Here is a 16,281-nt window from a genome sequence, read left to right as displayed (position 1 = left end):
TATTCAATCTTTTTTTGGAATCCTACTGCACTACTACGACTCGTCTGGACCTCAGTGACAGGTGAACGCAGCCTACCTGTGTAAAGGAAGGTGTTGGTGTGTCCGCCGATGACCACGTCGACACCGCGGACCTTCCTGGCGATGAGGCGGTCGATGGTGATACCGGAGTGACCCAGAGCAATGACCTTGTTGACCCCTAGCGTCTCCAGCTTGTCCACCACGGGCTGCAGGGCGCTGACCTCGTCCAGGAAGTCCAGGTGAGGTCCTGACGGAGGGAGACGGATGAAACCAGCCCTGGACCACTTCCTGCTCTGACAGACACAAACTGGACCAGAACCTCTGGACAGAATCAGCCTGGTCGCCATGGAGATGGCAGCGGGGCTTCTTACCAGGCTGGGACAGAGCCGGCGTTTCCCGTGACGTGTATCCCACCACGCCGACCCGTTGACCTCCAACCTCAAAGATCTTATAGGGCTGGAAGGCGGCGCCAAAGGTGGAGGCGAGAGTCGAGTCGGGACGGATGTTGGCGCTGAGGACGGAGCAGTTGATGTCCCGCAGGAACGGCTCCATGAGTCCATCGACGCCATTATCGAATTCATGGTTCCCAAAAACCTGAGAGAGACGCCAGAGGGACAGCAGGGAACATCAGAGACATCAGTATGGAGTGACAATAGTCTCAAAATATCTGTGTGTGTAAAAGTATCTGTGCGTGTGTAATACTGGATTTGTAAACCTTAAAAATAAAATAAACCTCCTACGCCTATACATGTTGAAAAAGTACACACAAATCACCTGGTACACACACACAAAACTGCAGTTACACATAAATCCGGTTACGAGTGCACAACTATTTTTGAGACTCATTTCATGCTTCAGGGAAGTTCCTAGATTTGTGTGTAGATGGTGCGTTTACATGCTAGTAAAAGCTGGGACATCTGAGTTTTGCTCTGAGTCTAGTGCTTTTATCCTCTGACGTTTCTCACTGTGCCGAAGTGGCAAATACGTTAGTTCGTGGAAAACGGAATATGTCAGCACTTCCTTATAATATCCTAAAATTATTTCTAGACATATTATGCATTTTTGAGCGGCACAGGAGACTAAGTGGTCTGAAAAAGGACCACTAGGTGGCGGAATGGTTCACTGGCCGGAAAAATAGCCAGGAAAACCCAGAAGAGACGGAGCGTCCCGGTGGTCTGTCCTCTGAAGTAAGTAGGAACTAAACCTGCCCTCCGATTATAATGAGACATGGAGTAATTATAAATGATTTCAGGTTACGTTTTATATATCTGGTATTTTGATACTCTGCTCTCCTCATATGTTTCTGTTAGTGGGAGCTAATGTTTATGTCAGCTATGCTACTTTAGATGTTGGGAGCTGAGTTCATGTATTTTTATTGTCTCATTCTGCAGTTTGAATCTTTAATCCATAAAAAATGATCTCTGTGTAGTTCTTACAGTATCTGTTTTGCCCAAAAGGTTCCAATCACATTTCTAAGTCAAGTTGCTGACTGATATTTGTATATATAGTTTGTGAGATATTCTGATTTGCCTTTTACTTTATTCACTAAGTGAATATAATTAAGTGAAATAAATTGTCTTTCGATTCTAATGTATTGAATCTTTATGTGTTTAAATATTTTATATTTATCTCTAAATAGGCCTTTACCATTCGGTACCCACAGTGAGGCTGCCTGGATTTAATGTCTCTCACACATTGGTCTCAGTCATCATCTGACATGGTGGTGTGTGATGCCCTCGATATACAGTCTGTCTGGATATAACCAAGAGTTTGGTGGTGCAAGGTACAGGGAGATGGAGTTCCAAACGACTGCAAAGGTAGTCTGAGGATATGACCATCCGTTGTCACCCAGCTGGTCCTTGCTGAATATGCACACCAGTTGTTTGTTGTTCTTTACTTTGTTTTTCTAAATTAATTAGTTTGTGGAAATGAGCCAGTACATCCAAAATATTTGAAGGAACTGACAAGACCAGGCATTTTAAAAAAAAAAACCTAGTTCTTGAGTGCAGATAAAGTCTAGGAAATCCAGATCCAACAAACGATCAGAGTCTATCAAAAATATGATCCAGCAAAAGTTCCTTGAAAAGAGAAAAAATAAAATAAAATGTCAAAAACATTGTCAGTAAAATAAAAAAAGTATTTTGAAATCAGTAGGTCAGTATTGATAAATCACAGTAATATAAATTAAATTATAATATTTAATCTAAATTAACAGATGTACTTACAAGCATATATTTTCTTCAAAATTAGTTAAAAACAAAGGAGGTTGTTTATAATGTTGCTAGGTAACAGGACGACGTTTTGAACCGCAAAGTAAAAAGAATGTAAATAAACATATAATCACTTGTTAGATAAGAGAAGCAGTATTTTGGATGATGTTGTAATGACGATAAATTTATTAATTCATTCATAAATGAAGTCACATGAACAGAATGGGGTTGTGATTATAATTAATGTTGGAAGAGTTCACAGCCCCTCCTTGAAGGACACAAGGCAGCCATGTTAGCTTGCTACATTAGCGGTAGCATCTCCTGGAAAGTTACGACTTTACGAAGACTGCCTGTCTCAGTCTGACCTAAGACGACATACAAACAGCCCAGAATGTCGCCACCCATCGGTCCTCTTTAAAGACTCTAGACTTGGCGCAAGTGGTATTTATTTTTGAAATAAAACGGGAGGAATTGTGTGTGGGATTGTCCAGCGGGGAGGAGGCTGGGGGTCTCCAGGAGGTAGCGAGAACTAATATGTCAGCACTACATGGTGTAAGATTAACAACGGCCGAAACCCGTGTTTTAAATCAAGCTTTAACATAATGTATCAAACTTCATGAGCAAAACAAAATATTCTACAGAAATATGAAAGCATTAAACTCACCGTTGGGTTTGCGTTCGCCTCCATGGTGGCTGGCCTCGGTGATGCTGACGGTTGCGTCATGTGATTGGCTGGGTGTTGGAATCTGACATCCATTGCTCATGTCTGTGACCTGAAGTAACCTCGCCATTTTTACAGCCAATTTTTAGACGGCGAATTTGAGCAAGTTGAATATGAGGTCACTGAAACTATTGTATTTGAATTTTGAAAAGTTGAATTTTTTTAATATGCTGAATTTTTTAACACTGAAAAAATATGTATATTGAAAATTTTATTACTTTGACATAAGAATGTGAATTATTTTTAACAAATGAAAATTGCAACCATGTACAAATAATGACACTGAATTTTTTTTGGTTAAAAATATATTCTGAATTCATTTTAACACTGAAAAAGCAAGCACTAACATACAACATTCAAATTTCAGAGGCATTTTTATTCAAATCCTGATGGCACATATTTACTTACATACACTAGACTCCGAGCAAAACTCAGATGTCCCAGCTTTTACTAGCATGTAAACGCATCATCTGCACAAATCTCGGAGCTTCCCCGAAGCGTGAAATGAGTCTCAAAATAGTTGTGCACTCGGAACCGGATCTGTGTGTAAATGCAGTTTTGTGTGTGTGTACCAGGTGATTTGTGTGTACTTTTTCAACATGTATAGGCGTAGGAGAAGGTTTATTTTATTTTTAAGGTTTACAAATCCAGTATTATACACACGCACAGGTATTTTGAGACTATTTTCACTTCACACATCAGGGACATTAGTGATCCTAGACACACCAAGGGACATTAGCGGCGTGACAGGAAGCTGCTGACGTGATGAAGCAGCCACTTCCTGGATGAAACGCTAATGTTGGACCTGGGCAGGAAGTGTCTTGCTGTCGGTTTCCTCAGCAGATTCATGTTGACCTGCAGTGAGTCTCTGCTCCATCAGAGCCGTGATGATTAACTCTATTCAGCTGGAAGTTTATAAATCAGCATTTCAGAATTTATCTGGACAAACTCAGGTAGCAGAAGCTAGCTGCGCTAAATGTTTTCAAAGTTAGCTATAGCACTAAGCTAAAAATGAGCTTTGCTACTAACGGATTTGTGGAGTAGCAAACATGTGCCCACCACTGTCAGTTTAAGTCCTGCCACAGATTTTCAGTTGGATTCAAGTCTGAATTTTGACTAGGCCAACCTAACCCATGAATCTAATCTGAACCATCCCATAATATTTCTGGCTGTGTGTTTCTGCTGGAAGCTGAACTTTGACCTCAGCCTCAGGTCTGCTGCAGCTTTTCTGTGGGAGAATTGTTCTGCCATAATTCCAGAGCACACATTGTCAGTCTGAAAGCAGGACTTCATGTCTTTCTTCTCAAATCTTGTAATTCTTGAACTCCAAACTTCTGCTCTCTTTCAAATATTCACTTTGCTCTCTCAAACCTCTCTCCTGACACTCAAAACTGATCAAATCTCTGCTTGCAAACCTCTGCTCACTTACAAATCATTTTCTGCTGTCACTTGGTAATCTCTCAGCCAATAGAATGAAAGTGTTGTACTGGGTCTGTTTGTTTCCTTCTAGCGGGTTAGCCTGTGTGGTTGCTATTGAATGTAGCAACCTGCGCCGCCCACTGGAGGAACAACAATCTCAACAATCTCAGCTTTCTGCTCCATGTTACACTAATCATCCACCAGCAGAGCTACTGAACACTAACAGCTACGGATCGCCGGGGGACATCGGCTTATTTTGGGGGCAAAATTAATCTATGTACATGAACATAGACAACAACAGTAGCCTAGAGGCTACTTATTAACAAGCTTAAGGTGCTGTATTGGTATTAGCTAGTCATCTTTTATCTATCATTATCATTAGCTAGTCATCTGTTAGCTAGCATTAGCTAGTCATCTGTTAGCTAACATTAGCTAGTCATCTGTTAGCTATCATTAGCTAGTCATCTGTTAGCTATCATTAGCTAGTCATCTGTTAGCTAGCATTAGCTAGTCATCTGTTAGCTAGCATTAGCTAGTCATCTGTTAGCTAACACTACCTGCATCCAGCAGCTTTACTAAACTCAGTCGGTTAGTTTGGGGGGGAAAACTGCAAAGTTCTTTGCTGCCATGATTCTAACACACCTGTAGCTCCGCCCAGCAGCAGCAGGTTTCCTTCGCTGCCACACAGGTGTAAACCCAGCGCGAGCGTCTCAACCATAGACATACTATAAGATGATATATTATGTCTATGGTCTCAACGCTCATGTTGCTTTTAAAGGCGGCTCGGAAAAACGCTTTACGACGCGTTAACAACAGATGAAACAGTTTTAAGGGCTGATGGTGACAGAGGGCACAGATGTGGGAAGTGCAGCAGCTCCTACTGTATCAAACCAATATAGGAATAACAGAGAGTTGGCCACTTTGAGGTAAAAACTACAAATAGCTTCCAGGGGGCACAGCTGACTCTGTGGACGCCCAATGCCCCCCGATACCCCCCAATCCCTGCCCATGGGGCCTGGAGAGCAGCTTGGAGTTCAAGAATTACAAGATTTGAGAGGAAAGACATGAAGTCCTGCTTTCAGACTGACAATGTGTGCTCTGGAATTATGGCAGAACAATTCTCCCATAGTTTAGTTTTCTTCCATGTCCAGCATCAGCTCCATCCGTCTTCCCACAGCATGATGCTGCCAACACTATGCAGTTTTACAGCGTTTCTCTGGGCTGAGGGTAAAAACTGCATTCAGGTTTGGCTTGAACAGACTTCCTGAGCCGGACCATTAGAGGCTGTTGCTTGTTTTTGTTGCTGGTTGTTGCTAAGTTGCCGATTTATCTCTACAGATAATTTAACCAGATGTGATCTGCAGCTATTTCCGGAGCGCCGGCTGCTGATGGGGTCTCTCCTCAGTTCGAGATTAATAACGAGTCACTGATCATCTGCTCCCCTATCGCGCGCTCATACCACAGTCCTCCAGGGTTCAAAGGTCATTTCTACAGCCTGGGAACAAATGCTCTGATTTCACTCTGAAACCAAAACATACTTTAGAGGGTTCCTACCATGGCATCGTATCCCAGCCGGTTCATGAAGTGCGCCGCCTCGGCTCCCTTGTACAAAGTGAACCAAACCATTCCCTGGAACTGGTCCCCGGCGTCCAGCAGAAGAACGTTCGGCTCCTCGTTCCGGATCCGGCGGATCTCCGTGGCTCTCCGCGCCACGCCGCCGTAGCATTTTTCCGATCTACCGCACTTGATGGAGTGCACGCTGGTCTCCTCCACGCGCGCGTGCACATCGTTGGTGTGGAGCAGAACCAGAGTCCAGTCCGCCCCGGACGGAACCGCGGTTCCGAGCAGGAGGATGATGAGGAGGAAGATGGTGTGCTCCATCTGCGCGCTGCGTAAAGCTGAGCCGGAGGAGAAACGCGGCTGTTTACATCCACTGCTGCTCCTCCTCCTCTTCCTCCTCCTCTTCCTCCTCCTGCAGCTGTCGAACCTCACAGACCCAAACCCGGACCAACTTCCTGGCAAAGGTTCTGGAAACGCAGATCGGGCTCGGTTTCCTTCTGCAGGGTTCTGGTCTCGGCCCGGGTTTTTTCAGGATCTGTTAACACATTTCTATGCTGCTGAGAGCCAGATGTTGGGTCAAAGGTCCGAGCCCGGCTGGACCCAACAGAACCAGAACCAGAGAATAAATAGCATCTCACCCAGAAAGTAACTTTATCTGCTTGTTTCGAAGCGTGGAGCGGATCCAGATTCCGCTCCATGTTTTCCTAAACTTTTACTGTTTTCATGTGAATCTGTGCAAAACCAAAAAACCACCAGACAGAGAGCATGATGGGAAATCGCAGCAGGGAGGATGATGATGATGATGAAGACCACAGAGGCTGAAACTTCCTGCTGTTTGATATCAGACTGAAGCTTCATGTTGACACATTAAAGCTTTAAAGACATTTAGGAGGGTCGGTTCTGGTTCTGGAGCCCAGAAACCTTCAGCAGCTGCTGGAAACTCTGAATCAGAGAAGCAGCTTTTGGTTTCAGAGCCAAGGGAATCCTGATCCGCTCCGGGTTTTCCTCTGATGGTTTACTTTAATAAATGCAGCTATTTACCCAGCATGCATCACTGCCCCCTCCAGTTCCTGCAGACTATCGGCAGCAGGGCTCGCTGTCTGCACAACCATCCAGGAAGGATTTAAGGTTGGAGCAGAACTCTGTCCCGGTTCTGGTTCTGCTGGGTTGGTTCTGGACAGAAGCCAGCAGGAAGTTAAGGAAAACATCTGGACAGCAGCTGAAAGCTTGGTTGTCATGGTAACACTTCCAACATGTTGGAACTGAACCTGATCAAAACAAGCCTGCAGTCTGCATGAGTCAGCAGAATCTGCTATAACGGGTCGGTTCTGGTTTACTGTGCAGGAGAGGCACCACACACACACACACACACACACACACACACACACACACACACACACCGCTCTGAGCTCAGAGCCTTAAATGGCTGAAGGAGGAATCAGGCGTCATCCCACAACAAACCGGACCTGGACCTCATGTATGAATCATTCATACGCACACAGATGTGCGGCGCCATATTTTACGCAGAAGTCGGCATGTAAAAATGAACGGGCATCAAAGTTTGTATAAATATGCATAAACTTTTGACCTGCTGTGAAAATATGTGGCAGTAAGAAACTTTACCTGTGAACAATAATAAACTACAAAGAGTCAAAGCTCACCTGAACCCACTGAGATCTGATTCAGTTATTTAGGATCCACATTCCCACTCAGAGCCTCTCTGGTCTGTAATCCGGCTGGACGCTCTGCTGCAGCAGCAGGTCCGACCCGGAGGCTCTGCTGCCGCAGCAGGTCCGACCCGGAGGCTCTGCTGCAGCAGCAGGTCCGACTCGGAGGCTCTGCTGCAGCAGCAGGTCCGACCTGGACAGATTTACTCTTTACTTTCTCTTTAAAATGTATTATTTTTATTTTTTGAGGTCACCTTATGTGCCCTTTAAGCACCTTTTAAATAAAATATATAATTATTATAAATACTATTCTGCTACAAACAATGCCGTTGCCATGGTTACTGCTTCACTCCAGGTATTTATGCTAATTTACATTAAGATGTTTCATGGAGGCGACAGGCGGAGCAGCAGCTTCAGACCTGAATTTTCTTGTGCGCCACTTTTTTCTAAATTTGTCCGTACTCCAAGTTTTGGAGTCAGACATGGCGCCGCAGGAACCAAACCGGATCAGGACCCACAGCTGAGGACCTGCAGCAGAACCAGAACTGGAAGCAGGCCTCATTTCTAATCCTGACCTTTGACCCCACGGTGAACCCCTGTGTGGTCAGAAATCAGATCACCTTGACCTCAGAGCCTCGCTGCAGAACCAGTGGAGGTGATGACGATGCCACCTCCACCCAGAACTCTGATGGTCCCACCAAGTTCTGACTCATTGGACCAGGAAATGTTCTAACAGCCGGTTCTGGATGAATGAATGCACTGAGCTGCTACCTTCTGATTGGATGTTTTCCAGATGTTCAGGCCCAGTTCTGCTGGTGATCTGGCCTGAACCGTGGCTCCGCCTCCATTGTTCTGTGGTTCTGACCTGGTTCGGTCGAGAAAACAAGTGAAACACAGAGTTCCTTTAAATCCAGTCTGCAAACCCAGAACTGCTTTGATTTGTAATAACTGAAACATCGAGAAATTCTGGCCTGGATTAAAACTTTCTTACTTTTCGTTGCTTCTTTCTATTCTGCCAGAGTAATGTGAGCTTTGTTTTATTTTATTTTGGTTTATTATGTGAGGTTTATATTTGGTTAATTGTTTGCTTGGCGCTGCCTTGTTCTGGAATGTGCGGCCGCCTCGCCTCGGTTTGTTTTTCGGGCCTTTTTTATCTACCGGAAGAGGAAGAAATTATTCTCTCTTTGGCGACTCCCAGAGGACAAACAGAGAAGTGCCGGGAAGAAAGACTTCATTTCACGGACAGCGAGTCTTTTCTCAAAAGGTCCCGCTTCTCCCTGAACTCTTAGATCCGGCCGTAATGATCACTATTACTGCTTGTAAAGTCAATGCTAGAGAAGTTATTTACAGCCACTAATATTGTTTTAGAATATCTGAAAAGCTTCATATTCGCTGCTTTTCATTTCAGACACTGAAATAGAAACATAAAATTTAGAATGAACATTTAAAAAGGCATGGTTATGTGTTTATATTGTCAGCTCTCCTTTCAGACATTTTTCTTGTGTTGACTAACTTAAGCTGATTCAGTAAACATCCGTTTGGTCGCCAGGAGGCGCTCTCCATCACTAGATTCAATGACGTTGTGTCAGAGTCACATGATTAAACAGGAAGAAAGGCGATCGGTTCCGGACCGAACCAGCTGCTGATTGAAACCGAGTCCGAACCTGGATTTTACTTTGAAAGAATCAGCGCGAGGGAAGGTAGGAGCTGCTGTAGCGCGAGCTGACAGGTGACCAGACACGTGGCTGCGCGAGACCAGGTGTAGTAAAGAAAGAGCAACATGGAGGAAGAGTCCTTCAGTGTTTTACCTCTGAGCTCAGCCCGAGTCCACACGGCGATACCGAAATCAGCACCGGCTCCAACACCGGGATCCGGTCCAAAGAACTGTTCGGATCCACTTGAACTGAATAAAATCTGAAAGGAGTCAGAGTTAAACAGCTCCGAGATTAACCGGCAGCTCTGGGCCAGACTCAGTTCATTTTTTTTTTTTATCACAATTTACTCAATTCGGCTCTAAACGTTCTGTCTGAAGGCGAACAGTTCAGTTCCAGACGTTCGGTTTGAAGGCGAACAGTTCAGCTCCAGACGTTCGGTCTGAAGGCCAACAGTTCAGCTCCAGACGTTCGGTTTGAAGGCGAACAGTTCAGCTCCAGACGTTCGGTCTGAAGGCCAACAGTTCAGCTCCAGACGTTCGGTCTGAAGGCCAACAGTTCAGCTCCAGACGTTCGGTCTGAAGGCCAACAGTTCAGTCTGGTGCAGAGGAAGTTTGGCTCAGTTAGTTGGATCGAGTATAGGATGTGATTTATTTCCTGTATTGATCAGTTAGTTTCAGGTTATTGATACCAAACGTTTCTTTCTCTGCAGTATGGAGGATGATGAACTTCCGCCAGAGGATGGGCTGGGTGGGCGTGGCTCTCTTCCTGCTGCTCAGCATCATGGCCGCCTACTTGGTGTTTGAGGTGGTCAGTCTGGAGCGCGTGCAGAGCGACGGCTCGTTGGCGCTGCCCCCCGCCGTCTCCGCCCACCTGCCGCCGCTTCCTGTGTGGGCGTGGGCCTCCGTCTTCCTGGTGCCGTACCTGCAGCTCTTCCTCTTCCTGTTTTCGTGCACCAGGGCGGATCCCCGCGCCGTCGGCTACTGTGTGCTTCCTGTCTGCATCTTCCTGCTGTGCAGCCGCCGTGACGCGCCCAAACCAGCCAATCACAGAGCCGGATTGCTCATTCACATGTAGAGACAGATGGATAAGTGTGATGTCACTTACTGTTCCAGTAAACAAACTTAGCGTCTGCACCACCCTCAGCACAGACTGTCGGTCTCTGCTGACCAATCAGAGAGCAGCAATTTCTGTTTGTTTTTTCTGTATTTAATGACGTGACGCACTGGTTACCATGGTAACTTTAATATGACATTAATAAAACGAAACATGACGTTTCACAGCAGGAGGTCAGCTGGTTTTGGATCTTTTAGCTTCAGGCTGAGGGTCAGAGTTCAAACCGTCCTCTTCCTCTTCCTCGTCACTCTCTTCATCACCTGCGGCAGGTAAAACAGGTGAATCAGAACAGCGCCCCCAGGAGGTTGTCCTGTTTGCTGCTGGAAATATTTAGTAGAGAGCAGCTGAAACAGCAGTCCTTAACAACGTTTGGAATATTGGATCTATTTTCTGTTTTTATTCAAACTGAATTATCAGCGCTGCAGAGGGGCACTCTGATTGGTCATGAGCAACCAATCAAAGGACTCTACGATGTCACATGACTTTCAAGAGTTCAAATTCAAACCTGTTTTTTTTTCTGTTCTACAAAATGTCTGAAAATATGTTTATAGACATGTTTTTCCATCAGGAAAAATATATATATTCATCCTAAATGAGTTAATTAAAAAATTAAAACTTACTAAAATGGATGATTGTCTGAGTTAGCAGTTCATGGTGACATTTAGTTTTTGAAATCTATATTTACCTTCAAAAGCATACAGCTCTTCATACTTCTTTATTTAATTTGTGGAAGCTCTGACATTGTTACAGTAAAGCTGAAGCTGTTTTCCTCTGTCGGCCATAATTAGTAAACGGATACATGATTTCCTCCAGAATAAAGTGGAGCTGGATGTGAGCAGGCTGTATATCACGTTTACAGCCCAGCAGCGATGAAGCAGTCTGAATTTTACCCTCAACTCTGTTCCTGTGTTTAATGAGCCAAAGACCAACTTTCTGCCATCTTGGCTCAATTATATGGAAAATGTTGAAGACAACAAAGCTTCTGAGATGCTAATCAGGTTATAGTAATAAAAACAATGCATGGTTGCCATGGTTACGCACTACATCTCTTCAAAAGTAAAAGTGTAACATTAAAAATCCTCCCAGCTGCTCAGCATCCAGAACCAAAGGGGAAAACTGTCCAAACAGAACCGAGCAGAACCAGAACTGCTCTAGCATGCTGCCACCACAGGGGGCGCTACTGTAGTTTAGTTTATTTTACAGCAGCGGTGCCCAAAGTCGGTCGTCGACGGCCGGCATCCTGCATACTTTAGTTCTCTCCCTGGTGGTGGCAACCATAGACATAATATAAGGATAGACGCCTCATGGACCGCTCTTGCCTATTGTCGCTGACGAGATTTAGAGCGGCCATCTTGGAGCGGTACTCCACTCCACTCAGCGTTATGTGTTTAGCAGCACAATGACGTATCAGCGCATTTAATCGATCATAACACACTTTTTTTTTACTGTAAACCATATTCAAACATCTATCAAAGCAACATTTATAAACAATTGTATTTTTTAAGTATGTTTTTAATACATAGTTCATCATTTTTAAATTTGCTTAGTGGCTATAACAATAGAATAGGAATGGAATATTCTGATATCGATGTATGAAGAGCATATTACAAAGCACACAGCCGTTCATAATTTATTTACTAAATTATTTAGTAATATCAATATAAATTTATATAACTATACAAACACTAATAAATAAAGATTAATAATGGCACAAATAAATAATGATTAATACTGAATTATATATATATATATAGGTCCTGGAGGTCCAAAGTGGGCCTCCAGGACCCACTTTGGACACCGCTGTTTTACAGGGACATACCTGTCAAGGTTTGGACTTGACAATACAGGAAATGTCGCCGTCCGGTGCTACTGTTAGAGGAGGGAGGCTACCGAGAGAGCGGGAACACTATACGGGATATTTACGGGAACGGGGGTGCTGTCACTGCTGGTTTCCTAACAGAGCCGACAGATTAATCATACTTAATATCCTGAGTACTCCATATTTTCATATTTGAAATTAGATAATGAATATGGGCTCTATTTGATACTTGAAAATATTTAGATTTTATTAGGTGATTAATAAAAGCCTAAAGTTATTGCTTAAAAATGTAGTTTTAAAATTTCAATAAGATTCATCATAAAAAAGTAGTCACTGCCAGAGCTTGGAAATAAATTCAGGAGCAGTTTACTCGTTTAATAAAGAACAACCCTTTATTAAACGAGAAATGTGCTGTTCTAAGCCACACAGAAACGGCGATGAGTGGGAAGGAGCCATTTATGCCTCTTAGCAGCTCGGAATCTGCCAGAGGACCGGATTTTATATCATATTATAACGAGAACGTTTCTGATTTTAACGACATACTGCTCCTGAATCTATTTCCAAGCCATAGCAGCTTTAACATAATGTTTTAACAGTCTAACCTAGTATGACACGCTATTAGTGCCGCCATGTTGCCCGGGTCAAACTGGACGGTTTACTTTCTCAAACTTTTTTTTTTAGGTCACGTGCTTTTCATCTTAGGTCACGTGCTTTTCATCTTCTCTACATCTACAGCGCGCTTCTTCACGCGCTCCCGCCGCTACCTCTGCCGCGCGCGCGGAGCTGTTGAGCTCTCTAACGGCCACCGGAAGATCACCTCGTGCACTGCCTGCGCGCGCTCTCTCGCTGTCAACGAGCTCGGTGAGCATCTGCGCCGCCCTCTGGTTGAGCTCGGAGATCGCGGCGTTCAGGGCGCTCAGGCCGGTTCCGGTTTGGACGCTGAAGGTTCGGTTCTGTCCGTCCCAAAGCCGCAGCTCCGCGCGTACACACGTCGCCTCCATTTTGGTGACCTCTGACCTCACCGGAAGCCGCCAAATACGAGCTGCTGGACGTCAACCGGAAGTTGTGGTCCGTTAGCAGGAGCTCCTGCTTCAGCATCAAAGATTCGCTCCGATCGGAGTCATTGATCCCAATCGATCAGCTGATCACACGCTGGGAAGCGTTCGGGTGTGCTTCCGCTCCGGTCCGGCTCGGTTCTGTAAGTTTCGTTTCTGATCCGGGTTAATATTGTTAGCATTAGCAACCTTGAACTGATCAGGGATCTATAACTAGGGTATCAATAACCGGGAGGTAATCGGTCAGAATCTACCTGACCGGCTGTCTGCTGGTTACCATAGTAACCTGCCTACCTGATTATTCAATCCCAGCCTGCTTTGGTAACCTCTGTACACCAATAACTGACCATTTTACCTGGTTACCATGGTAACCTCGGGGCTGCTGACCGTTTAAAATCCGTAATATTCCAGGTTCTGATCCCAGCCCAGTACTTCCAGACTTGTTGGAGATTTTTGAATTTCTGTCTTTATACAAATTTTTCTAAATTATTAAAACTTGTAACTCTAGATCCTTTCACTGAAACTCCAGCTTCAGACATTTTTTTCTATAGAACCTTCACGTGGTTCTGGTGGTATCGGGCTGTTGTCCGAACAGTAACCCAGGGGTCCGTTGGTTCTGTCCAGTCCGGCTGACCCGCAGGTTTGCCTTGCAGGAAGCAGGTGAGGATGAGCGAGGAGCAGACGGTGTCTCTGGTGGACGTTCTGGAGGAGGATGAGGAGCTGGAGGAGGAAGCTTCGGCCGTGCTGGCAGGAAGTGATTCCGATCACTGCTCCTATCCTCAGGTAAGTCTCATCTGGAGGACTCGGTTCCGGCCCGGCCCAGCTGACGCTGCGTCTGTTGCAGGGCTATGTGAAGCGGCAGGCGCTGTACGCCTGCAACACCTGCACGCCGCAGGGCGGCGAGGCCGCCGGCGTCTGCCTGGCCTGCTCCTACACCTGCCACGAAGGTCACGACCTCTTCGAGCTCTACACCAAGAGGTACCGTTCACCGATTGGTCTGCTGTCGTCATGTGACTCAGGTCAGTTTCTAAACACCAATCAGATCATTGGGATCAGTTTCAACTCTTTTTCTGTGGTTTCTGCAGAAATTTCCGCTGTGACTGTGGAAACAGGAAGTTCTCTGAGCTGCAGTGTAAACTACATCCTGTGAGTTCACCTGAGAACACTTGTACTCACCTGTCCTGCTGCCACGGCAACGCTGACGATGGATGGATGGATGAATGATTTCATATCTTTATGTGTGTGTGTCAGGAGAAGGACGACGCCAACACTCTGAATAAATACAGCCATAACTTCTTCGGCCTCTACTGCACCTGCCGCCGGCCGTACCCCGACCCTGATGACCAGGTGAGACCACCTGGAGCTCACCTGTTCACCAGCTGAGCTATGACTCCATGTCTCACTGTGATTGGCTGCTTATGTCCAGGTGGAGGATGAGATGATCCAGTGTGTGGTCTGTGAGGACTGGCTGCATGGCAGGGTGAGTCTGAGCAGGTGGAGCCAGGTGTCCTAGCTTCTCGTCTCCTCTCCCGTCTCCTCTCCCTTCTCCTCTCCCGTCTCCTCTCCCGTCTCCTCTCTCGTCTCCTCTCCCTTCTCCTCTCTCGTCTCCTCTCCCGTCTCCTCTCTCGTCTCCTCTCTCGTCTCCTCTCTCGTCTCCTCTCCTTTCTCCTCTCCCGTCTCCTCTCCCTTCTCCTCTCCCGTCTCCTCTCTCGTCTCCTCTCCCTTCTCCTCTCTCGTCTCCTCTCCCGTCTCCTCTCCCGTCTCCTCTCCCGTCTCCTCTCCTTTCTCCTCTCCCGTCTCCTCTCTCGTCTCCTCTCTCGTCTCCTCTCTTGTCTCCTCTCCCGTCTCCTCTCTCGTCTCCTCTCCCATTTCCTCTCCTGTCTCCTGCCTTGCAGCACCTGGGTTGTGCGGTTCCTGACTGTGTGGAGATGCAGGAGATGATCTGTGAGTCCTGCATGAACCAACATGTTTTTCTCTGGGCCTATGCTGCTCACCTAGCAGGTAAGAGGCGGGGTTTTCTAGCTGCAGGTGGGTGTTGGATGTGCCGTCTCACCTGTGTGGGACGTTGTCCTGTTAGTGCAGGGTCCAACGCTCCAGACCAAGGAGGAGAAAGGAGAGCAGTCGGAGGCTGGTGTCCCTAAAAAGGAGGAGAAGGTGAGAAGCCTGACTCACCTGGTTTGAGTAGGTCTCCATAGCAACCCTGATGACCAATCAAATGTTTCCAGGGCGAAGAGATCGTCGAGCCCAGCTGTAAACGCAGCCGGCAGGAGGCGGAGCCAAGCTGCAGACTGAAGGCGCTGCAGGAAGCGGGACAGAAGACGGACCAATCAGGAGCCGTGTTCTGGCCCTCAGGGTGGCGCTCCAGGCTCTGCTCCTGCTCCACCTGCCAGGTGTTCATCAGCTGCACCCTGAAGGTTGACCTGACCCGACACCAGGCGCTAACCCTCCTGTGACGTTCTGACCAGGTCCAGCTGGCTGACGCCGGACTGTCCTTCCTGTTGGACGAAGCGGACACCGTCCTCGCCTACGAGAACAAAGGAAAGAACAATGAACAGAGACAGCAGGGACACGACCCGCTGATGTCAGCGTTGGACAACCTGAACCGGGTCCAACAGCTCGAGATCATCCACGGTACCTAAAATAGACAACCAGTACCACCAGTTAAACTGCAGACTCAGTTCCCACAGAGCTGATGGTTTCCATCTTTCAGGCTATAACGACATGAAAACTGAACTGAAGGACTTCCTGCAGACGTTTGCGGCTGAAGGAAAGGTGAGATTTACTGTTCCTAATGGAGAGGGGCGGGGCTATAAGCACAGCGTTATAGCTGATAATGCAGGACTGTACCTTTGTGGGCGGGTCTTTAACTTGGTCCATGTGGTTCAGGTCTCAGTGTTTCTGCCTCTTATTTCGCCGACTCGTGCCAACTCATAGCTTTCTTGTGGCAGGTCGTGACCTCTGATGACATCCGTCAGTTCTTCGAGCAACAGAGTCGTAAAAGACGTCGAGCGGACTCTGGACCGTTCTTCTCCTGATCGCTCCTG

At 46.3% G+C, this 16,281-nt stretch overlaps 3 protein-coding genes across 5 annotated transcripts in view; 2 read left to right on the top strand and 1 right to left on the bottom strand.

Moving 5' to 3' along the window:
* nt5e (5'-nucleotidase, ecto (CD73)) overlaps positions 1 to 7,418 on the bottom strand; it is a 17,498-nt gene extending 10,080 nt beyond the window's left edge. The window contains exons 1-3 of the mRNA XM_015054474.1: positions 5,923 to 7,418; positions 390 to 612; positions 77 to 265 (exon numbers count right to left, since the gene is read on the bottom strand). Of these exons, the coding sequence (XP_014909960.1) occupies positions 77 to 265; positions 390 to 612; positions 5,923 to 6,249 (739 nt within the window). The 5' untranslated portion in view covers positions 6,250 to 7,418. The remainder of the gene's footprint in view (positions 1 to 76; positions 266 to 389; positions 613 to 5,922) is intronic.
* A 1,529-nt stretch (positions 7,419 to 8,947) lies between these two features.
* tmem251 (transmembrane protein 251) lies at positions 8,948 to 10,532 on the top strand. 3 transcript variants are annotated; one of them, XM_015054481.1, is made up of 2 exons: positions 8,948 to 9,324; positions 9,960 to 10,532. In XM_015054481.1, exon 2 carries the CDS (start codon positions 9,968 to 9,970, stop codon positions 10,322 to 10,324), a length of 357 nt encoding a protein of 118 aa, XP_014909967.1. In that variant the 5' UTR covers positions 8,948 to 9,324; positions 9,960 to 9,967; the 3' UTR covers positions 10,325 to 10,532. The 3 variants fall into 3 exon arrangements, with proteins under 3 accessions (XP_014909967.1, XP_014909965.1, XP_014909966.1); XM_015054479.1 differs by having other exon boundaries at positions 8,948 to 9,354; XM_015054480.1 differs by having other exon boundaries at positions 8,950 to 9,295.
* Positions 10,533 to 13,294: 2,762 nt separating this feature from the next.
* Positions 13,295 to 16,275, top strand: ubr7 (ubiquitin protein ligase E3 component n-recognin 7). The gene is made up of 12 exons (XM_015054476.1): positions 13,295 to 13,380; positions 13,891 to 14,020; positions 14,082 to 14,215; positions 14,323 to 14,383; positions 14,489 to 14,584; positions 14,664 to 14,717; positions 15,133 to 15,238; positions 15,315 to 15,391; positions 15,463 to 15,627; positions 15,703 to 15,868; positions 15,948 to 16,009; positions 16,186 to 16,275. The coding sequence occupies exons 2-12, from the start codon at positions 13,904 to 13,906 to the stop codon at positions 16,270 to 16,272; spliced, it is 1,125 nt and encodes a 374-aa protein (XP_014909962.1). The 5' UTR covers positions 13,295 to 13,380; positions 13,891 to 13,903; the 3' UTR covers positions 16,273 to 16,275.
* Positions 16,276 to 16,281: the final 6 nt, after the last annotated feature.

The sequence above is a fragment of the Poecilia latipinna genome, unplaced genomic scaffold (genome assembly GCF_001443285.1).
Source record: "Poecilia latipinna isolate Pla-1442-1.1 unplaced genomic scaffold, P_latipinna-1.0 Scaffold1253, whole genome shotgun sequence".
Taxonomy (NCBI): Eukaryota; Metazoa; Chordata; class Actinopteri; order Cyprinodontiformes; family Poeciliidae; genus Poecilia; species Poecilia latipinna.
This window is presented reverse-complemented; position numbering and strand designations above follow the sequence as displayed.